This window comes from Suricata suricatta, chromosome 8 (assembly GCF_006229205.1).
Source record: "Suricata suricatta isolate VVHF042 chromosome 8, meerkat_22Aug2017_6uvM2_HiC, whole genome shotgun sequence".
Classification (NCBI taxonomy): Eukaryota; Metazoa; Chordata; class Mammalia; order Carnivora; family Herpestidae; genus Suricata; species Suricata suricatta.
In genome coordinates, this window is record NC_043707.1 from 49,386,800 (window position 1) to 49,411,771 (window position 24,972).

General features: G+C 38.7%; 1 protein-coding gene across 6 annotated transcripts in view; it reads right to left on the reverse strand.

Moving 5' to 3' along the window:
- Positions 1–24,972, reverse strand: part of CTTNBP2NL (CTTNBP2 N-terminal like) — a 52,387-nt gene that overhangs the window by 15,849 nt on the left and 11,566 nt on the right. For 5 of the 6 annotated variants that reach the window (XM_029948553.1, XM_029948547.1, XM_029948551.1 and 2 more), the window contains exons 2-3: positions 23,666–23,789; positions 20,829–20,936 (exon numbers count right to left, since the gene is read on the reverse strand). In XM_029948553.1, coding sequence (XP_029804413.1) covers positions 20,829–20,927 — 99 coding nt within the window. In that variant the 5' untranslated portion in view covers positions 20,928–20,936; positions 23,666–23,789. The remainder of the gene's footprint in view (positions 1–20,828; positions 20,937–23,665; positions 23,790–24,972) is intronic. The other variant, XM_029948552.1, reaches the window with a different exon arrangement.

Consider the following 24,972-nt stretch of genomic DNA (forward strand, 5'->3'; position numbering starts at 1 on the left):
GAAGCAGGGGAGGGGCAGAGAGAGGGAGACACAGAATCTGAAGCAGGCTCCAGGTTCTGAGCTGTCAGCACAGAGCCCGACACGGGGCTTGAACCCATGAACTGAGGGATCATGACCTAAGCAGAAGTCAGATGCTTAACCGACTGAGCCACCCAGGTGCTCCTTACTTCTAACGTATTTAAAAACTACTCCACTCATAGGTCTAACAGGAGAACAGGAGAAACCTAATGGAGGACCATGGGGAGGGGAAGGGGGAAAGAGAGTTGGGGAGAGAGAGGGACACAAAACTTGAGAGACTACTAAATACTGAAAACGAACTGAGAGTTGAGGGGGAAGGGGGAGGGGGGAAAGAGGTGGTGGTGATGGAGGAGGGCACTTGTGGGGAAGAGCACTGGGTGTTGTATGGAAACCAATTTGACAATAAACTATTTAAAAAAATAAAAAATAAAAAAAGATAAAAAAGTAAAAAAATAAATTAAAAAAAAAATAAATACAAACTACTCCTAACATATTATTGAAAAGCCATTAGTCCAATTAACCATAAATGCTATTTTCTCAAATCCAGTATTTTCTATACATTTATTTTCTCTAATAACTTTTGGCTCTGGACTCTAACATAACTGGTACCGTAACTGGTACTTTCTGTTTGCCGTCAGCTATTCCCTTAACTTCTCTGTACCTCAGACCCTGCATCTGTAAAATGAGGGAAACTTCTACCTATAGATTTGTTATAAAAATTAAATGAGTAATAAAGAAGGCTTCATATAAGTACTGGCACTTAGTAAGTACTATAAGAACAAATTAGTTTTTCAATAATCAAGTTTAGAATATAGATTTTCCTTTATTTTAGACCCAATCACTAAACCTACTCCTGGAGGTTTAAGATTCTGTAAAACTGGACTAAGCCAGGAAATCTTCATTAAAAGCAACATAAAACTCACCAATCCTCAGATAACTCCAGAGTAATACATCACTAAAAATATTGGGAGCCTGAATAACAAGTAACAGTATTTAGTAGTTAATCCTGAATCGCTATGTGACATTTTATGGAATATCATCCATTGGTATTTATCTCCTGCATTATGATTAAACATTTCTCATTTTTCTGTCTTTTTTTCCTTCCTGCCTAGACTGTAATGACTCAAAGGAAAAAGCATTCCTCATACATCTTCCTTCTTCCTATATCCTATATTTCCACTTAAGCCCAAAACATTTCACAGATGTTCACTTTCCAGCTTTTTCCCAATGTCTCAGCCTCTCCTTACTCTCATCATTTTAAGTGAGGCCAAAATTTTATTTCACTGTTCAGAAAGTCAATGAATTACTTAGTATAATCGTTTAAGGTAATATTAATTTATACACTTAGCAAACTGACTTTCAAGTAGGAAGAGCTTCAAAGACCCGTCTGGAGTCAGCTCGCAGCCGCAGATGTTTATAAAATCAACTATTTACATAAGGATAGATGACCATTTATTATTTGACTAAAGTGCACTAAATTCTTTTGAAGACTGAAAATGGTAAGTTTAGCACAAACAGCTATGCAGTGTGATACTTCTAGGCTGCTTGTTGATAGGATATGGGTGAATGGCTTAATGTAGCTGCTTCAACATTCAAATTCCAAAGGGTCTTATGAAAACTCTTAATGAAGTTGAAAATAAATAAAATATTCAGTTTTGTCATCTTTGTTCTGATTTATTTTTGTGTGTGGGGGGAATCTATGTGTGCTTTGGTTGGAACAAATTACATCTATATTCTGGACTGGGTCTATATAAATAAGTTTCTGAGTTGGGGAAGAAAATGTGTAAAGAGATTCACGAAGTACTGAAGAAATGAATGCTCTTGAACATAAATTAGAATTTTAAAATATAATTTTAATGGCCTCTTGGATCCTAATCTCTTTTATTCAGGAGGCTATATAAGTGAGTTGACGTCTATCTCATACCAGACACAGGAACATCCGGCCAAAAAGCACATGAAAAAGTGCTCAACTCTGTGATCAAAGAGATGTAAATTAAAACAATAATAACACTAGAAAACCACCAGAGGGGCGCCTGGGTGGCTCAGTTCTCTGACTTCACCTCAGGTCATGATCTCATGGGTTTGTGAGTTGGAACGAGCCCTGCGCATGAGGCCCTGCTGTCGGCGAGGAGCCTGCTTCAGACCCTGTCTCCCTCTCTCTCTGTCCCTCCCTCACTTGTGCCCACTCTCCCTCTCAAAAAGAAATACACACTAAAAAAATTCTTTAAAAGCCACTAGATAAGCTAAAATTCAAAACTGACAACATCAAATGTTGGGAAGGAGATGGAGCAACTAGAACACTCACCATGTTGCTGGTGGGCGTATAAATGGTGTAATTACTTTGGAAATTAATCTGAAAATTAATCATAAAGTTAGAAAAATGCCTACCTACAGTTAAGTATTTATACAAAAGAAAAGCAAACATAAATCTGCAAAAAGATTTACACAAAGCGGTCTGAAGCAGCTTTATTTATAACAGCCTCGAACTGGGAATGACCACAATTTCATGGTGAAAAAATTACAGCAGCAGTCACCTGTGGGGGAACAAGTAACCAGGAAGGGGCACGAGGTGCCGTTTTGGTGTGATGAAAGGTTTGTATCTTGGTGGGGACGTAGGGATGTATGCATTTGTCAGAACTTACTGATCTGTGTATCATCACTTAAGATCTGTGCATTTCACTCTACCTAAATTATTATCTCTAGTTCAAAAATATACAAACACATAATGAGAGTAAAGGGGAAAATGAAGTTATATGTAATATTTATATATAGTGTTTCAGAAACATCAAACCAAAGTAATTTTTAGCAACAGCAGAAACAATGAAGGAGGGGCTAATACTACCCAGTGCTGGTTACCTGCCCAGCAGTGTGCTCGGTGTTCTACACATCTACTCTTATCCTACCAACATGCTTCTGGAGGTATACCTCATTTATATCTCCACTTTATGGAAGAAACTGAACATTAACTTTTGACTTTCCCAAGGTCAAGTAGTGGAGAAGTACAATAAGTACTGAATATGTTAGCTGAGTGAGTAATACATAAACAGACATCCCCTAGGACTGTGGAGGAATTACTTTCAATTTAGTAGGTCTCCATCAGTAGCTTAAAAATAGAACAACAGAAAAATATTGCAGAGCTTTGAATGTTGTGAATAACGTTTCAAGAAACTTTTCTTATGAGCTAAGAATATAAGGGTGTATGTATGTATATGTGTCTGTGTGTGTGTGTCTCCCCTGGGTGACAATACGGTTTTCTTACTATGTGTCCCTGTCAAAGTATGAAAAACACTAGAATAAAGAATCCAATTAGTCTGACTCCTGACTCTATGATTTTAAACAGTTTAAGCTATCATAAATACATAAATTCTAAAAGAAGTAATAAGAAATCAATCTTATTGTTTTATTTTAAACTAATGAATGTTATAAATGTCTACACACCACGAGATGTTTGGCCTAAAATCAAATATACAAAAACGTTAACAACAACAACAAAAATCTCTGTGTTAATTAGGGTTAGACAACCAAAACAGCACGAAACAGCACTGGAGAAGTCTGGGAAATTTTTCTGGACATATGGCTGATTCACAAGAGCACATGCTTTGAACGCTTTTATTGAACACTTAATGTCTGCTGGGTACTACAAATGCTAAGTGATGCGGGTGGTGGTAAGGGAAGAAAGATTGGACTGAGTAAGATGCAGTCCTTTGCTCTTAGAATTTGCCAGACAAGTTTCAGGCCTGAGAGCAGAAACAAACAAGCTGCCTCCACTTGTTTAAATGTTTTCCAAACAGTATCATTAATGTTTAGAGGAACACCAAGTACAATTTATTTGATCAGGACTTTCTAAGCCTCAGACCTTACACTCAGAAGGAACAGGAAGGAAAAGACCAATCCTGGAAGTGGGCGGGTGCTGGCAGATAAATGGGACTATCAGCAACTTAATGAATCACAGGAAACACCATGAGGTTGAGGGGGGCACATAATCTAGAAACTGTCTCTGAAGTATTGCATAAGGAGACCTAGACTGCAGACTATAAGCCGAGTGTGATGCTTTAAGTAACTATGAACTTGAGAAACTTCTTTGTTGGAGGTGTGCTCAGCCTCTTGAACTCACAACGTATTAATGGTGCAGAAACTCACTTGAAGGCTAACATAGTTAAAAAGAGCTCATTAAGAAGATTGAAAGGGTTTCTTCTTCTTTAAGTTAGGAGATTCGATGGAGGGAGCTGTAGGATCGTGGGATGAGACTTAACTAGAAACATTTTTTCAGGGAGAGAGTCTTAAATCGCAAACACAGTCTGATACTGCAAGGAAACGTGGCAAGAAACAAGCTACTCCGAGGTAGGGTCGCAGGAAGAAGATCCTTATTCGCCCAGCTGAGAAGTACAGAGTATTCACATTGAGAAGTGTAGTGAGTAGACAAGAATCCGAAGTTTGTGGGGGCAGAGGACGGTGGCGGGAGTGTAGAGACAGGGTGAAATGAAAAGGGACTGGTGTGGTTGGAGAGCCACACCACAGTGAGAGCAAGATGTCAGGGCAGGCAAACAGAGGCAGGGACGGGGCTAATCATACCTCCTAGTGCCACAATGTAGAACAGAATATGTAGGATGACATATTAAGAGAGATGAAGCCCTCTGTCACAAGTCAGAGGCTACACATGTGGCAAATTCTATTGTCACTGCAGACTGATGTGGAGGGAGGCAGCTAGCTGGCTAGCTAGTTGGGAAGGATGGTTTTTTCAGAGAACAGAAGGGGGAAGAGGAGTAAAGAAGCCAAGACTGAGAAGTAAAAGGTGGGCTCAAGTGTGGTATGCGTGTTTTGTGACAATTTTGAATGTGTACCGGCAATGTTCATCACTACAGTAAGACACTGAATAAATATATGTCACCATGGACAAGAATGGGCTACCCGAAACCCTTTTACCATTTTAATCCCAAAGGGAACAGAACCAGCTGCATTCTAAGGCTCTAAGGCTGCTTCCATGCTCTTCCTTAAATGATTTCACTCAGCCTCCTGTGGCGGTCATTGGTCCCAGGAAAGAACGCACAGGGACTGAAAGGAAGATTTTTTAAAAATTTTAAGTAGGTCCCACACCCAGCCTGGAGCCCAATATGGGGCATGATATCAGGACCTGAGATCAAGACCTGAGCTGAGATCAAGAGTCAGACACTTAACCGACAAAGCCACTCAGGGGCCCATGAAAGGACAATTTTAAAGGGAAAAGCAATCCATTTGGAAAGCAACCAGAGTAAGGGTGGGATGAGGAAGATCCTAGGGGATCCCAAAAAGCAAAAACAAAAACCCACTGGAGAAATGGGAGATAAGTCAATATATTCTGAAAGACAGAGGATATGTGTATTTAGACAGATGCCCGTAGAGGTCCTTAGCTGAAACGTCTGGGAAACAATATTTCTGTATATATCTAGACAGATAAGGACAAGCAAACTGTACTCTTAAAAAAAATACCATTTTCTTTTATAGTTTACTGTCAAGTTAGTTTCCATATAACACCCAGTGCTCATTCCCACAAGTGGCCTCCTCCATGCCCATCCCCCCTCCTTCCCTTCTCCCCCTCCCCCATCAGCCTTCAGTTTGTTCTCACTATTCAAGAGTCTCTCATGATTTGCCTTGCTCGCTCCCTCTCCCTAACTCTTTTCTCCTTCCCCTCCCCCATGGTCCTCTGTTAAGTTTCTCCCGTTACACTTTCGAGTGAAAACATATGGTATCTGTCCTTCTCTGCCTGACTTATTTCACTTAGCAAGACGCCCTCAAGGTCCATCCATGTTGTCATGAATGGCCAAATTTCATTCTTTCTCATTGCCATGTGGTATTCCATTGTATATATATATACCACATCTTCTTGATCCACTCATCAGGTGATGGACATTTAGGCTCTTTCCATGTTTTGGCTATTGTTGACACTGCTGCTATGAACATTGGGGTACATGTGCTCCTATGCATCAGCACTCCTGTATCCCTTGGGTGAATCCCTAGCAATGCTATTGCTGGGTCATAGGGGAGTTCTGTTGTTAATTTTTTGAGGAAACTCCACACTGTTTTCCAGAGCGGCTGTACCAGTTTACATTCCCACCCATAGTAAGAAATGCTATTTTCAATGGGGTGCACAAAACTCCCATTACTAATCAGTCAGGGAAGGCAGATGACCACCTCTCAACTTGATAGGAAAGGACACCAAGGTAAAATGTCAGTTGAAAACTGAAATATGATCTTTCAAAAAACAAAATATGGTCGTTCATTTTTTTTCAGACAAATACACATGCATAGTGAACAAAGGCACATATCTAGTTATTTGGTATCCTTTACTACAAATACAGAAACAAACATAAGCAATGATTTCCTGTCTGAAGAACAGATTGTTCTTTCTTAGTGCAGAGTGAAATGTAAATAATGTCACCGAGTGGAAATCATCAACAGGAAGAGTAATGAAACTATATGACTAGAGTTAACCCTCTCTTCTCAAAAATATGAATTAATAAGGGGTGATCTATTAAAAAAATTTTTTTTTACTGTTTTATTTATTTTTGAGACAGAGGGAGAGACAGCATGAGCAGGGGAGGGAGACACAGAATCTGAAGCAGGCCCCAGGCTCTGAGCTAGCTGTCAGCACAGAGCCCGATGCGGGGCTCAAACCCACGAACCATGAGATGATGACCTGAGCCGAAGCCAGACGCTTAACCGACTGAGCCACCAGGCACCCCAGGGGTGATCTATTTTGAACCTTGAATACACTGAAGTTAGATGGAAAGAGCCTGAATTATTCTGTCATATAACAAATATTCCCAAAGAACTTCGGGGTTCTAGGTATTTGGGATGTAGTGCTGAACAGGATTAAGTATCCATCCCTCCAGGAAGAGAAATCCCAACCCTAAAGAAGAGAGGGATAAAAATCTATCACCTGTGATGCTTACCAGTATGAATCGATACATTCTCATATTATTACTAATCCAGTGCAAAGAAAAAGAAATCACATTAAGTCTGATTCAATTCTGCAAAAATTTTATTGGTAAAATAATGGGAGGCAATGAGAACAGAGCCTTCTGAGTGTAACAGCACAGTCACATACTCCTATCTACCAACGAGTTCAGTCTTTTGTTGACCAGACGGCTATGAATTAGAGTCAAATAATTTTTTTGAAGTTATGCGTTATCTTAGAACTTACTAGGTGGAGTTGGCTTTCTGATGCAGAAAATGTTTTTTGTTGTTGTTAAACAATGGAATACTATGAAAAACAGAGCCAGGAAAAATACTTGGAAGGGTTATAGGTTTCCTGCTAGGATAATAAAAGTTCTTGCAATTTTCATCACGTAGTCGCTCGTGCATACATTGTCAGCTCTATTTGAGTCTGTGACCTTGGGAGAGTCTGCTTTGAAGGAAGAACCTGTAGGTGTCCTGTTCAAAAGCAGAATTTGAAACTTCATGGGAAATCTACTCTTGCTTCTTTGGGAGAAAATCAGGGATGTGATGCTAATGAGCTCATGCTTTCCTGAGGCATGCTGGGCTTGGGCCTATCCCCTCAATTATATTTCAGAATTAATACAGATTTATGTGAGAGGATAAACCACTTATAAATAAAGACAGTCACAAAATAAATATTGTTCGTATTTTCATGCTACGTTTCTTAAAAATAAAAAAAAATGTTTAAAAGTTTATTTATTTTGAGAGAGACAGAGACGGGGGAGGAGGGGCAGAGAGAGGGAGAGAGAGAATCCCAAGCAGGCTCTGTGCTGTCAGCATGTTGATCTGACGGACCCTGAGATCATGACCTGGGCCAAAATCAAGAGCTGGACACGTAACGAACTGAGCCACCCAGGCACCCCTAATTTTTATTTTAATTTCATCATAAATGAATATTTTCTCATAAAAATTTAATTACATATAGAAAGCCAAAGTCCTTCCTGAATACAAGCCAGTCTCTCCTCAAGAGTTCTTAGTATAATCGGTATCTTCTCAGAGCTTTTCCAAGCATTTCCAGAGATGTGTGTACGTGTACTTTTCTCATGTATTGTGTCTAGAGATCTTTCTAATAAAGAAGGCAGTACATTGCTTGTTTTTTCTCATAAAAAAAAAAAGCAGTTACATAATATGCCATAGTAAAGAGGTACCAGTTTACATTGCTATATCTTACTGATGGACATTTAGGTTGTTTGCAGTTTTCCAATCCTGCATTAAACAATACTGCAGTGAGCTTCCTTGTGTATAGATGCAAATAGTTTGGTAGAACAGACACATTACTCTGCTTTTCTAGGCAAATAAATGCTCATATAATAAAATTCCCTGCTTCATTCTATATATGTTCTCTGTCCATAAAGATTTTCAGTAAACATACAAGATAGTTTCCTTCTGTCTTTCAAATTTTTAATATAACTGGGGGCATCCGGGTGGCTCAGTTGGTTGCTTAAGCATCCGACTTCAGCTCAGGTCATGATCTCACAATGTGTGAGTTCGAGCCCTGCATCGGGCTCTGTGCTGACAGCTAGCTCAGAGCCTGGAGCCTGCTTTGGATTCTGTGTCTCCTTCTCTCTCTGCTCTTCCCCTGCTCATGCTCTATCTCTCTCTCCCTTCTTCAAAAGTAAATAAACATTAAAAAACAAAATAAAACAAATTTTTCCTATAACTAGCCACACTGAAATACAAAATGAGGGACCACAGGCTTTAATTTTACCAGCAACCTCTTCGTATTCCTTTCTCTTCTCTTTAAGGGGAGCCACTAGAAATAACCTCTGATTAATCCCAAATCACAAGGCTAACACATGCAAAGAAGACACAATAAGAGGAAGTCAAAATAACAGGAATAAGCTGTTTCCCTTTTTTATTTGTTTTAGTTTCAGGCTGAATAAATGGAATGAAATTCCCCACTGCTAAAAACTTCTCTGGAGCCTCTCCCCAATGCCTACAGAACGATGTGTTCTCTAAATAGGTAACATTTTACAAGCTGAATTCCCCTTTTATTTCCTCAAAGTCATACGAAAACCAGGACACAAATAGATGTCAATTAAATGAGAAATTTGCTTATTTTTTTGGAACCTTCACTCTTGAACTGCTAGGTGCCCTAATTTGTAATATGAATGATGGCATGTGATAAAAAGTTGTATAGCAAGTAGCTGGGATCAGACAATAATTCGTAAGAGTTAGCTATGGACTCAATGTTTTTCTCTCTTTCTTTTTTAATGTTTATTTTTGAGAGAGAAAGAGAGATTTCCCTATGCTCACTGCTCTGTGCATTATTTTTTCACTTACTATATCCTGGAGAATGTTATGCATAAAGATCTCTCATTCCCTTTAATGACTGCATAGTATTCTGCAGCCCCTATTAGTGGAACCCTATTAAAAGACACGTAGGTTGTTTCCAGCATTTTGCTGCTATGACCAATACTGCAATAAACGTCCTTACACATACACCTTATTGTACAGGCCTAAGTGCATCTGTAGGATACATTTCTAAAACTAGATAAAGAAAGAAACTAGGTTAGTAGGATCACAATCAGCCTTTAAGGAAAATACAATACAAAAGAAAAGAGACTAGCATAGTATAGTATGGCATGGTATAAATATTATAGTAAGACATAGAGTTAGTATATATTTAGTGAAATTTTTGTTTAAATTAATACATACATGTGGGTGTGTACAGATGTCCTGGACTGCAGCATAATGACGGAATGTATTTCAAAAATATTTGACAGATAACTCTTTAGACTCTGGTATGATAAAAGGGTATTTTTTAACATAGCTTTCTTTCTTCTTCCCTTATGCTCTATAATCTTTTTATTGCATGGCTTGGGAACTTAGATTGGTTTTTCAAGCAGAGGCAGTTGAATGATTTAGAGTGGGTTGGGAAAAGAATAATATTAACAATATCAGGAACAACAAACAGGGAAGAATTGAACTGTAATTCTAATTAGCTCTAGTATCTTTTGCTACAAAGTGAATAATATGTGACTAAATTCTCTTCTTTTAAAAAAAATTTTTTTTAAAGTTTTATTTATTTTTGATGCAGAGAAAGACAGAGCATGAGAGGGGGAGAGTCAGAGAGAGAAGGAGACACAGAACTGGAAGCAGGCTTCAGGCTCTGAGCTAGCTGTCAGCACAGAGCCTGACGCGGGGCTCGAACCCACAAACGTGAGATCTGACCTGAGCCGAAGTCGGAGGCTTAACCGACTGAGCCACCCAGGTGCCCCTAAATTCTCTTCTTAGGGCATGACTATTAATACAGACATCTGAACAAAAAGCTGTTGTATAAAATTATTGCTATTTAAAAGCAAGTATTTCTAATTTTAAAGTAATTTACATATAATACAGAAGTTTTGAAGAAAAAAATTAAAATCTGCATGATTCCACTACTCAAGGACAACCACAATTAGCACTAAAACTACAAATTTCAATCTATTTGTTTGAGCCCTTTTTCTGTGCGCACACACACACGCACACATGTAATTCTTATAATCAAGCTTAAAGGATATATTTACCATTATAACCTGCTTTGCAAATTTAACATTACACTGTAGGAATATTATTACTATGTCATTAAAATGTCTTCATATGCATCATGTTTTAAAATAGCTATATAACAGTCCACTACACGGATGTGTTACTAATTCATAGAGCCATTAACCGAGGGTCACTTTTTATAAGGAATTAATTGGAACTAGGTCAATATAACTATGTTATCATGAGCTGTTTGAAGGTAATTGGAAGTAACTTATAGACATTTTTTCTGTAAGTAGATTTTTACATAAAGCCATTTAGACTACAGAAACTCTCCTCAATAAATAGAGGTGTCCTGAGATTAGTAAATTTAATAAAAGAAATCAATATTTATTTTTAATTCAAAAGCATAAGAGAAGTAATACTACGTCTACCTATTCTGCAATAACTCACTCTGGAGCAGCATTCAGATATAGAGTTGTTGCCTATAAACAAATCCCCTTTAAATGAATTATCTTCCTGTGGTTCAAATTAAGAAATAATTAGGAAATAATAAAGAAATGATATATATATTTTTTCTAAATGTTTATTTCTTTGTTTTGAGAAAGTGTGTGCATGCAAGTACAAGTGGGGTTAGAGCAGAGAGAAAGGGAGAGAGAGAATCCCAAATAGGCTCAGGTGCTATCAGTGCAGAGCCCTACATGGGGCTCGATCTCATGAACATGAACTGTGAGATTATGACCTGAGCTGAAATCAAGAGTCAGAAGTTCAACTGACTGAGCCAGCCAGGCACCCCAAGAAACAGTGTATTTTGATGTCTATTTCCTGACGAGTCACAGGACATACTAAAATATAATTTAAATCATTCAACATGAAAATATAATCTTTAAAATAATCTTTAATCTTCAACTAAATTACTTCTGTTACTCCTAGTAAGAGGTAATAATATTCTATCAGGAGGTGAAGAATGTACAGTGTTTGTTTTCTCCTCTCTAGAAAAATTATTTATCCAAAATAATAAATAAAATTACTTATCCAAAAATGAGAAGGTAATTAACTATTAAAACTAATAAAGACAAAGGATAAAAGCAGCTTTCAAGGGAATAGTTCATAAAGCACAGAAGTACTGTTTCTTTTTTTGAGATGTTTATGATTTAAAAATAATTCTTTTTAACATTTATTTATTTTTTGAGAGACAGAGAGACAGAGCATGAGCAGAGGAGAGGCAGAGAGAGGGAGACACAGAATCTGAAGCAGGTTCCAGGCTCCAAGCTGTCAGCACAGAGCCTGACACCGAGCTCAAATTCACAAACCATGAGACCATGACCTGAGCCGAAGTCAGACACTCAGCTGACTGAGCCACCCAGGTGCCCCTGAGTTTTAAATTACTATTAAGTTTTGCTATTGGAAAAATAATTACTGAATTCTATTCAGCAGAATTTTAAAAGTTAAATTACAGAATTATAGTTTCTAAGAAGTAGTAAAGCTGAAAAAGCTACTAACATCACACTACTTGATCTAAGAGAAAGTCAATAAGTGGAGGAAGCTCTTTCTCAGAGCATTATTTCAGACACAGAGCAAGGACATAAAAACCAATTATCTTCTCAACCGATACAGCAAAAGCACAGAACAAAATCCAATATTCACTCCTGATAAAAACTCAGCAAATTAGGAATGGAAAGCAATAGCCTCAACTTGATAAAGAACATCTGTGACAAACTTACCCTCACCATTCTGACACTGTACTGGAGGTCTTGCCAATGCAATAAGGCAAGAAAAATAAAAAGCATTTAGATTAGGAAAAAAAAACCAAGTTAGCTGTCTTTACTTGCAGTCATGATTACTTGTAGGAAACCCAATGGAATTTATAAAAAAGCTATTAGAACTATTGAGTGTAGCAGTTTGCAGGATACAGAATCTATATATGAAATCAATTTTATCTTTATAACAGTAGTCAGAAATTAAATCAAAAAACAATACCATTTATAATATAATAAAAAGAGGAAATAGTGACAAATCTGACAAAAAATGGGAAGGACCTATACACTGAAAACTATAAAGCGCTGCTGAGAGACTTAAAGAAATAGAAATAACATGTTCATGGATTGGAGAATAAAATATTGTTAGATGTCTATTCTCCCCAAATTGATATACAGATTCAATGCAATCCCAATCAAAATCCCAATAGGATTTTTGGAGAAACTGATGAGCTGATTCTAAGATTCATATAGAAATGCCAAGAAGCATGAATAACCAAAACAACTTAGAAAGAAACCCCACAAGTTGGAAGAGTAATACTATTTGATTTTAAGATTTACCACAGTAATCAAGAAAATACGGTACTGGCTCCAAGGTAAATCAATGGAACAAAGAGTCCAGAAATAAACCCACAAGTATATAAGAAGCTGATGTGACAAAGATACCAAGCCCATTCTACAGAGGAAGGATAGTCTTTTCAACAAATGGTGTTAGAACAATTGGATATCCATATGAAAAGAAAAGACTTTGATCAATACATTGTACTATATAATATATTAATTAACTGAAGTTGTATCATAGACCTAAGTGTAAAGCTTAAAACTATAAAATTATAGGGAGAAAACATTTCTGATCTCGGTTTAGGAAAAGAAACAAAATCCATAAGAGAAACATTGATAAATTGGACTTCATCAAAATGAAAAACTTTTGCTCTTCAAATTATATAGTTAAGAGAATGAAATGACAACCCACCAACTGGGAGAAAATATTTGCAAAAGGTCTGTATCTAATAAAGGACTTGCATCTAGATATATCAGAAATCCTCAAAACCCAATAATGAAAAAACAACCCAATTTTAAAAATGGCCAAAAATTTGAACAAACCAGAGAATAATATAGATGGTGAAGAAGCACATGAAAAGATGCTCTACATCATTAATCAATTAGGAAATGCAAAATAAAACTACAATAAGATATTACACACCTATTAGAAAGGCTAAGACTAAAAAGAATGGCCATACTAAGTGTTGGTAAGGACGTGGAGCAATAAGAACACTTACACGTGACGGGTGGGGACGTAAAATGGTATGACCATTTTGGAAACCAGTTTGGCAGTTTCTTAAAACAACCACAATCACCACCACCACCACAACAAAATACACCTAACCAGGTAATAGAGCCATTCCATTCCTAGGTATTTATCCAAAAGAAATGAAAGCATGTCTATACAAAGCCTTGTAAATAAATGTTCAAAAGCAGCTTTATTTGCATAAGTCCAAAACTGGAAACAATGAAAATGTTCATCAACAGATGTGGAACATACACACAATGGAACACTACTCAGTAATGAAAGGAATGAACTATCAATACAATAACAACATGGATAAATCTCAAGATAATCACACTGAGTGAAATCACAGGACAAGAAAAAAAGGTACATCTTGTAGGATTCTATATAAAATTCTAGAAAATGTAAATTAATCTCTAGTGGATTGGTGGTTTGGGTGCGGGTGTAGGAAGGAGTGAGGATGGTTAGGTAAAAAGGTTACAGAGGAAAATTTGTGAGGGGAGATTGGATCTGCTCAGTATCTTGCCTGTAGTAATAGTTTCATGAGAGAATACATCTAACAAAATACCAATTTATACACAGTAAATATATGCAGCTTACTGTATGTCAATTCTACCTCAGTAAAGCTGTTTAGAAAAACAAAATATAGGGGCGCCTGGGTGGCTCAGTTGGTTGAGCGTCCGACTTCGGCTCAGGTCATGATTTCATGGTTCGAGCACTGAGACAGGCTCTATGCTTAGAGCCTGGAGCCTGCTTCAGATTCTGTCTCCCTCTCTCTCTGCCTCTCCTCTGCTCTCTCTCTCAAAAATAAGCATTAAAAAAAAAAAAGAAAAACAAAATATAACAGTATGCCAAATCAAACAATAGAAAAATACACAAAGAAACCAATGGGAAAAAAATCAGTTCTAAAAAGAGTTCCACATTGTCCCTGTATTTCCTGTTTTCATTATAGAGGTAGGGGTGGGGGATATAGTTTATACTATAAAACATCTGTTTCATGCCCCAGAGCACACCCTTAACCCTTGTCAGCGATCTCAAAATACATACTTTTGGTGGTTGGGGGTAGGGCTAGATCAACTAAAAGTCTTCAATTCCTATAAGAAAAACAAGCTAAAGGATAAGCCCTGTTGTTAACAAAGATTTAATCTAAAGATTCATCTTTCTTATGAAGAATACCATTATTATCAGTATTTCTTGCTTTATGAAATATACTTTTGTTCCAAAACAGGTAGACCATAAAACCTAATAATAATAACTAAGAGTTGGGGTGCCTCGGTGGCTCAGTCAGTTAAGCGTCCGGCTTTGGCTCAGGTCATGATCTTGCAGTTCATGGGTTCGAGCCCCACATCAGGCTCTGTGCTGAAAGCTCAGAACCTGGAGCCTGTCTTCGGTTTCTGTATCTCCTTCTCTCTCGGACCCTCCCCTGCTTATACTGTCTCTCTCTCTCAAAAATAAATAAAACATTAAAAAAAATAATAACTAGGAGTAAATGAACACTGAGCACCTTGAATAGCATTTGGCATCTCATCTAATCCTCACAAAACCCATATCATTTTGCTGATAAAGCTTACAGGGTAAATAACTTGCCTAATGTCACATGATTAAATGGCAGTGCGCTAAACTTTTGATTTGAAACCTCCATGCTCTTAACAGCTACACTTAATTTAATATTCTAATTGATAGTTTTGTAGACTGCCCAGTAATAATCTTTATGTCTCTTTTTTAAAAAGCTAGGATTTCATGTATAGATTTTGATACTCAGAGTACGAGTAGGAATAAAAATTTTCAGCCAATCCACCAAAAAAAAATTGAAATATGTTCCCAAGAGCCCACTGATTCTCTTTTTTATTTTTTAAAAAAGTTTATTTATATATTTTGAGGGAGGGAAGGGCAGAGAAAGAGGGAGAGAGAATCCCAAGCAGGCTCCATGTTGTCAGGGACTCAATACCATGAACCATGAGATCATGACTTGAGTGGAAATCAAGAGTCGGACGTTTAACTGACTGAGCCATTCAGGTGCCCCTGATTAATTCCTTTTTAAAATATGTTTTATAATAAAAGTTACAAATGTAAATCTAAAAAACCTTAATAAAATCTGATATTGCATCAGATCAAAGGCATGCAGATAGAATATATTCAATGTGGAAGATTAAAAAATAAACAATTTAATCTTTTATTAGCAAAGCTGTTTTCTGATTTTCAAAAAATTTGGGGCACCTGGGTGGCTCAGTCAAATAAGCATCCAACTTTGGCTCAGGTCATGATCTCACGGTTCTTGGGTTTGAGCCCTGTGTTGGGCTCTGTGCTGGGCTCTGTGCTGACAGCTTGGGGCCTGAAGCCTGCTCCGGATTCTGTGTCTTCCTCTCCTTTCATTCTCCCTTTCAGGGAGAAACATTTTTAAAAATGTTTGTTTATTTTTGAGCGACAGAGAGCACAATCAGGGGAGGAGCAGAGAGAGAGAGAGAGAGAGAAACCGAAGCAGGCTCCAGGCTCTGAGCTGTCAGCACAGAGCCCAAAGCGGGGCTCCAACTCACAAACCATGAGATTATGACCTGAGCCGAAGTTTGGATGCTTAACTAAGCCACCCAGGCACCTCTTTTTCTTTTTAATTTCAGAGAGAGAGAGAGAGGGAGGGAGAGGGGCAGAGGGAGGGTGATGAGACAGAAAGTGAGAGAGACAGAAGGAGAGAGAGAGAGAGAGAGAGAGAGAGAGAGAGAATCCCAAGCAGTCCCACAGTCAGCATAGAGCCCAATGTGGGGCTTAGATGCTCAACCAACTGAATCACCCGGGCACTCCTATTTCCCCCAAATTTTAAATGGCCATTAAGGGTCCTCCTCCTTCCTCTGGAGCAGTCAGCCCTTGCTGGGAAGCCATCTCCCAGATCTGCTTGGAATTAATGAGCAGAGGCTCTCACGCTCAACCGTGTGGTTCCGCCCAGCTTCCCCGAGACAGCTGCCTCTGTAATTCGCTTTTGCTGTGGAAGGGATTCCTGTAGTGTTCTCATTCATGAAAATAAACTGGTCAAAGAGAACAACTTTCATAAAGAATGTTTTTCTGTGACATAATCCCTTGTTAAACAGAAAATCACTTTATATAAAAGTTCAATTAGGACCAAATACAGGATAAATGGCCTCTGTAACAATTAGACTGGAAATATAGAAGAGCTGAGTATTACACTATTTTCAACTGACTTTCCTGGGTCTTTGCCAAACATGTCTTTTCTTGGATGCCAACAGAAGAGTGAGGAGGCTTTTATATCTTGGGGAGAAAAAGGATGTAAGTATGGTGAGGGCTCTAGAAGGGTGTAGTTGCAATCTGGCACTTTGCAGACATTTTGAAAAATGAATGAAGCTCTTTTATAATTATAACTCTGTATGTAGGCTCTGGGAATTTTATAATAAATATAATCCTATTACCCTATATACATGCAACCCTTGCCAATGTGACCTACTATTTACTTAGCAGCAACAGTGAACCGTGCAGTTTAATTCAGAGATGCAAGGTTGAAGAATTGATTTTATGGCCAGGAAAAAAAAAAATCTATTTTGAAGGGAAAGAGGGAAAAACAAAGGTAAGTTCTTTTACTTCAACAGAAAGAAAGAAACCTGTCATAACTATATCAAAACCTTTTCAACCCACGAAGTGTGAATTAAGAAAGCATAATAAAGGAAGAAAATTAGTAAGCTGCCTTATGAGTCCAAGTTGTTAAGCAAGGGTTATCAAAATAACAGTAAGATCTTTATAGATTACAGAGACCAAACAAATACACAAAAGTAAAACACAAACAAAAAGACAGTGCATTTGAACTTTTACTTGTATGGCAGTTGCTTTTCTCGAAGGCTCGGAACAGTTTTGACCCCAGCTGCCACTTATTTTATCTAACAATAGACTGCTTCAAGACATGTCACTTCATTTCAACTTACACCGCATAGAGCTCGAGGCTCAGGAGATAACTTTGTCATCTCCAAGCCCTATATGCAGATGAAACATGACACTTGTGCGTGATTCAGTGATACCTTCTATCCAAAAGTCCCCTTAATTATAGCTCTACCTTCTCAAGCTGCTCTTTCAACTTGTCAGAAGCTGCCTAAAGTCACTAAAATTGGATCCATGGAGGAAAAATATATTTGGGGACAACATGTGCAACAAGGAACTACGCATCTGTTAACGTTAAAACCAGAAGGCAGTGTGTTGCGGCCGCATGAGAACAAGCTGTAAAATTTACCAATTCACAACATTTGCTTTAAAATCGTACGGCAATCTTTTATTCTTTTTAAGCTTATTTATTTATTTTGAGACCAAGATGGTGTGAGTGGGGGAGGAACAGAGAGAGAGAGAGAGAGAAAGACTCCCAACCAGGCTCTGCATTGTCAGTAAAGCCTGATGCCGGGCTCAAACTCAGGGAACCCTGAGATCATGACCTAAGCTGAAACGGAGAGTTGGATGCTTAACTGATTGAGCCACCCAGGAGCCCCCTGTGGCAATCTTTTAAAACCACACGTCACAACGGCACTGTCATTTCCCCTGTTCAACAAATACTTCTTCAGTGTCTATATGCTAGGCACCAGGCTGGGTGCTGATGGTATGATGATTAACAAAATGGACACATGAAGATCTACAGGTTTGGGTGGTTTCTGAGGCTGAAGAGCACAGAGAAAGTAAGGTCAGTCTGATTTTTCCATTAGAGGCAGCCATCCCCCGCCCCCACCTCAGTGGTGGAGGGGTGGAGGCCCACAAGTTTCTGTAGAAGTCACCTGTAATCTGTAAGGGGACCGCTTCCCGGAGTCCCACTGCCCACAGCGGCAGATCCCCAGATGAGTTTAACACGTTTCCAAACTATTGTAGTTTTCTAAAGTCTGGCTGCTATTTATAAGGGCTCCTAGAAAAAAAGAGTCATCACCATGCCAAGAGCTTCCTGGTGCAGCCCTGGCAGTGAACGCTTTGGGTTCTAAGCTGATGACGCCTATGGACACGAGAGCCAGGGTCACAGATGTCAACCGAGACAAAGAAGTGGGAGAACAGCAGGCAACAGGAGTGAGGGTTAGGCAGGAGCTCCAAGTTTTCCCAGTTCTTTTTTTCTCTTCTCTTCACTGAGCAGATAAGCCCAGGAAAAGAAACAGGAGGGTGTCCTGGGTTTAATCAGGTTAGGACCACTGCTAACAATGAGATGGCGTTATGAAAAATAGAATCATTTCCAGCGATGTAAAGGGAAAGGAAGAAAATCCACCAATAGCAACAAAAGGGGAAGGCCTGTGGAGGTGGCAGAAATGAATCACCAGCCAGAGTGAACATCTATATGTTATATGTGCTGGCAGGGAGTCATTACAAACTAGGCACTGTTGAGGACACACTGGAGACATCCATTCAGATCATTAGCGACCAATGACTGTTCCTTGGATATGGGGTTTATGAACTCCCTGGAAGAAGACACATAGAGGGAAAAGAAATGAATCCTACATTGTCGGGAGTATTTGCAATGCCAGGCAAATACTTATAGTGTGACACACAAATACTAATTATTAACCATTTATTCTTATTGCAGAGAAGGAAGCTTTGCTCCAGTGAGACTGAATGACTTGACCAAAGTCATAGTTCTAATCAGTGGTATGGAATGCAAAGACTCAGGCAATGACCTTTAAGGTATGTGCCTTGGCTCGTGTCGACGTCATAAACATGTGATTCCCAGGGAGGCCAGAAGGAAATTGCCTCATGCACTCTGTAGAATGAAACTACTGGAAATTACTTATCACACATTACAAAGTTATAAGGGAAAACAAACAAACAATAGTTTTCAGTGATAAACTACCCTAAGGCATATTTATTAGACAGAATGTCAGTCTTTTTTGGTCAGCTTTGAAAGATGAATTAGCATATCACTTTAAATTTAAGAGCATATAGAAATAACAGGTTTAGAACTTATTTTTATCACAATTATAACTGCAGAGTAATCCCAAAAAACCCTACTCGGATTTGACTAAATGAACACATTTACTCTCTATCACTGCAGGAAGGGGAAAGGCAAGCTAGAGAAGAGAAAAGCTATCGCTTTTTGTATGAACTCGATTGAGGGTTATTGTTAACTACTCAGGAAATCACCGATTCTCTGAGCCTCCTAGAATGGCAATGAGAAATGATCTTTGTTGCTATAAAAAAAAAGTCTTCAACAGTGGAGGGTCATATGAACACTCATGAAGTATTAATGCAATACTTAATAAGGAGCTCGGATAATTTTGGAAAGGAAAAACAACAACAAAGTACTTCAGAAACCTTTTACCAATGAACTTGAAGATATACACTGATAACAGAGAACAAACTGAGGGTTGATGGGGGGATGGGGGATGGGCATTAAGGAGGGCACTTCTCGGAATGAGCACGGGGTGTTATATGTAAATGATGAAATCACTGGGTTCTACTCCTGAAGCCAAGACTATACTATATGTTGACAATATAAAAACAAACAAACAAACAACCCCCCCCCCAAACAGATGTACACTGATACAACCTCTAACTAAAGTTGGAAACTAGAAAAATCTTGTTAGACCCTTAAGACTGGGTGCACTTTGCAGGGACTCTGCTCACTCGCGCATAGTCAAGTCTCTCTTGTTTGGTCATTTGTCCTCATCTTCCTGCTGCTCACAGACACCCTTAACTGTTTTTTCTTCGCCTCTTCAAATCTGATCTCGAGACAGATTGGGAAACATCCTTACAACGGTATAAAGGATTCACAATGCCTGGGTTGTACTCCCTTGTAGTTTTTCGGTTAGACTTTATTTTTTAGAGCTCTTTTAGGCTCACAGAAAAACTGAGTGGAGTGTAGAGTTTCCATATACCACACACCCTCCTTCCCCACCCCTTGGGTCTTAGCAGATATCACACACTAAAACAAAAGTAAGAATCCTTCCAGGGGGGTCTAGGGAATCCAGAGATGGTCTTAATGGTCTTTATGGAGTCCTTGATCTCCCAGATATTATGTACTGAATTTTGGTATTGGTTGTGTGTGTGTGTGTGTGTGTGTGTGTGTGTGTGTGTGTATTTTAGGAAGCAGGTTTCATCAGGTTCCGAAGCAGTTGGCATTCAAAAATGGCCTCTTAAGCTAAAAAATGATGTTTAAAGTCCAAACTAAAGGAAATATTTTGGAGTCAGAAAGGCTTTACCAGTACCCCAGAATCATACCGTGGAGGTAGTGGCTGGAACAGGAATCGGTTTGTATACCCGGACCTCTAACTTCAACAGGAGCTACAGAAATACCCTGGTTAAAAAAACAACCACCAATGACACGGCTTTCCAAACATACGATGACCTCTTTTTTTCTTTTAACATACCTTTAAAGCCTCTATCACAAGGTCCCTCGCTTCAAGCTCTCCTTCAAGAATACTGAATAGTGTTAGGAGTTCAGGCTTGCTGAGTTTTTCTAGATTCATCCTGAAAACCTAAAACAAAGGCAATGATCAGACAATCTCCAGAAGACAGAGTCTATTTGATATGGCTGAGGAAAAAAAATAAAGTGAGTCACACAAGGAAAGAGCCACCAATCACAGCACAAGATGCCTTAAAGAAGGCAAACAGTTACAATTACGTAGAAAAAAATCGGAGCTTTCTGATGTTAATCATAAACTGAGCAGTAAGAGAAAAATAAAATTCACCTTAAGTATGGATTTCATCACCACTCACAAAGATCAGTTTTTCCTCCAGGCATATTTATAAACATCCTGGGAGGTCTCAGAAAGAATTAGTCACTGGTTTTGTTTACTAGAAGTGCAGGTAGAATTGTGTTACAGCGAATACCATTTCACCAAAAAACTGTTAGAGCATGAAAAAGATTTCCCAGTTTTGGATAACCAAATTCCTAAACAGTATATAAAACATGCTGGCATCCCTCTGAAGTTGGCTGAAATGAACTTTGAGCAAAGAGAATGTCTGGTGGCAGTATGGGAGAAATTCTTTTAAACAGTCTGTCTACTTTCACAGAGTTTATCTGACTCCGTAAGTTCCCGTTTCTGTGAAATCCTGCATCTTCTGAAACCTGTTAAATGGCAAACCGCATAGCACAAACTCAATCCTTTCCCAAGATTAATTTCTCAAAAGCCACATATAGACAGAAGTGAGACTACAAGACAACTGTCGGAGGGTCTTCTGACCAGTGTGCATGGTGAGTTACATTTTAGAACTTCCGAAGCTGAGCAAATACTACTTTCCTTCTCCTCAATCATACTTGCAAATTGTCACTCCCATATAGTTTTCTTTAAAGGGAGCTGCACCATGACAAGGTCACACACCCTCCAGTAATTCCCAACTCTTATGAGCACATTCGATTTGGGGAGGCACACAAAAGGGTCATTGATTCCTTCCAGAGCCACTGCCTCTAAGTGCAGGAAAGCATGTAGAAAAGGCGCACTTCACTGTGTTGTCAGATTGTGTTCTGGTACGTGCTGTACAAATCTTTTGCCACATGGCAAAATATGTTCAATCTACGTTCAGCTCTGCTGACTTTCTAACTATTGAGTTTTAGCGACTAGTAAGTGATCCTCACTTCAGCGTTACTGAAGACATCTCGCAACAGGTATTTTACAAAAAAAAAAAAAAAAAAAAAAAAAAGACAAAACAAAACCCCCCAAACCCACACCTAACAAAGCTACACTTAATTTAAGCTGCTATGTTGGAAAGAGCATGTGGCTTTGTAGACAGATGGATGCCGGGTCTGTATCTTCTGAGCTGCAGGATTTCTGATTTTCAGTTTGTTTGTTTTTTATCTGTGAAAGGGGGGACGATGCCATCTAACTTCTAGGGTTGCTGTGAAGACTGGGTTAATAAATGGAAAACATCTTGCCAAGTTCCTGATACATGCTAAACAATGGTTTAGTTACTAATAACTACTAATCTCTCCCACTTTCCAAGAGAATTCTAAGAAAGTACCAAAATTGGGGGCAGCCAAGATCAGTGACCTCAGAAATACCTTCAAGCTGTCCTTTCCTGCTTGGGAAACCCAGATGGAAAAGGGTGAAAGCATCCTGAGGCGAAGAATGGGGAGGAATTTAAACCATCAGTTGAGTCACTGGTTTCTTAGATGAAAGAAACTCTTCCCCTTCTTCCTGATGGTTTCATATTTTAATCTCTCAGAGATTATAAGGCAGAGGGAAAATCTCATCATTTTATGCCCATCCCCTTTCCCTCCCATAATGTGCAGCAGAATAGCAGGCACCTGTGAAGGCACTCTGTAAATACTGAGTAAATCAACTGAGTAAATCAACTGGGTGGAGCACGGAAGTAAAAATGAGAGTGTTCACATGTATTCTTGTTTCCTTCAGTATTTTTGTAGTCCTTAAATAATTTAGAGATCTAACACTGGGGCTTAAGGGAGGTAGTGTGATGTGAATAAAGCATAACAGGTGGGGGGTGCGAGGAGTACAGAATTTTAGTCTGAGCCCTGCCACTAAGCGGCTCTGTGGCTTGATGACAAAAAGTACCCAGTTACGCACTGGGTCGCCTCACAGGTAATCAGACTAGATAATCTCTGAAGCCCTTCTTGGTTCCATTTAAGCTTTCACTGATAAAAATCAAGAACTGTTAGAGAGCCCAGTGAACTAAGACTAACGTGAATATACAAAGAACTAAAAACCGACCGTACATAAATCAAAGTCTTGGATCTGTTGTAATGCATATATGTCCTCATAAAGGAGTAGAATTGAAACACTCTTCAGAGCTGCTTTAATTATAAAGGAGTCCAGCCCAGGCAAGAAAAATTCTATTCTTTGTCGATGACATCAAAAACAATATTCTTGTTATCTACACTTGCAAATCACTTCTGCACACAAATTTTAATATCTGGGACATCCTGCCAATATATGCCCATTCACTCAGCTTAGTGTCCGCATGAGGTGAAGACAATGCAAATCTGACCCAGGAGGAAGGAAAGGGCTCCAGCTATGTAATCGAAAAAGCAATAGGTCTGTTTTCACATGTTCCCATAACCCTTCCTTATCATATTAAAATTAAAAGGTTCTTTGCTGTTCTTTATTTTTTAATCTAATCTCCGTACACAAGACATTGCAATCAATTTAATATATGAAAGACAGTAAAACTGTACTGTTTTAGAACGACAGTGATATTCTTGAGAGTGGGGACAGAAGTGGGAGTGGGTGGGGGGAGGGGCGATACTGACCTGATAATTGGCGGTCACACTTTAGTCCTCAAGTATAAATGCTCAAGGTGGTCTTCAGTTAAAATTTGGGAAAATTGACAAATATATTTAAAATGCCATCAGCATGGTGGAAAAGTGTCCAATGCTGCAAAATAATAACAAATTTATTATCTATGTGACCATACTATAAACGATTTGATAAATCCCATGAATGTCAACTGTCATAGCTGATAAGGCCTGACAGGTGTAGGTTGACACAGAAAGAAGAAAAGAGCCACTTTTTCAATTCCCTTTTGCAATTATCACTAGGAAAGGTGAGGGCTTTCAAAATCTTTTTAAAAAATGTTTATTTAGGGGCACCTAGGTGGCTCAGTCAGTTGAGCATCTGACTTCGGCTCAGATCAAGATCTCACAGTTCGTGGGTTCGAGCCCCATGTTGGTTCTGTGCTGACAGCTCAGAGCCTGGAGCCTGTCTTCAGATTCTGTGTCTCCCTCTTTCTCTGACCCTCCCTTGCTCATGCTGTCTCTCTCTCTCTCTCAAAAATAAATAAGACATTAAAAAAATTGACAAAAGCCTATTTGCTTAAATCACCATGACTTATGCACAAACACTCAGATAGAAAAATAACATAATCACAACAGAACCTTTCAAATTGCTAAATTTGTATAAGGTACACTTTTTTAAAAATAATAGTTTATTGTCAAATTGGTTTTCATATAACACCCAGTGCTTCTTCCCACAAGTGCCCCCCACCATGGCCATCACCCCCTTTCCTCCCTCCCCCTCCAGTCCACAGGAGATTGTTTTCAGTATTCAACAGTCTCCCATGATTTACAAACCTAACAGAGGACCATAGGGAGGGGAAGGGGAAAGAGAGCTGGGGAGAGTGAGGGACACAAATCATGTATAAGGTACACTCTTACCCCCTCACCTCCTGCCAGTCAATGAGCAAACAAATCAACCTGCCACTACCTGGACTTTGTCTGTAAGGCTAATGACTCACCTCAGCTCCTACTTTCCCCCTTTTTTTTTCAAATATTAGGTGTTGAATTATATGCAAATTTTTGGTTTATGTCTTCCTAATAGTATATCAGACCCAGTAAACTTTACAGAAAAGATAGGCTTTAAATTTTATTTGATAAACCATAATTTTTGTCTTGTACTTTAAGGCACCAACTCTTAAATATGGCTCCAGTTTCTGCCTAAAATTATGTGGCCCAAGACTTCAAGGAAAAAGGCTGTTGCTAACTCCATATTAATTGTCAGAAAGATGACTGCCAGATTTTTGGCCTGCCATATTGTAGTCTACAGACTTGCTCTCTACTTG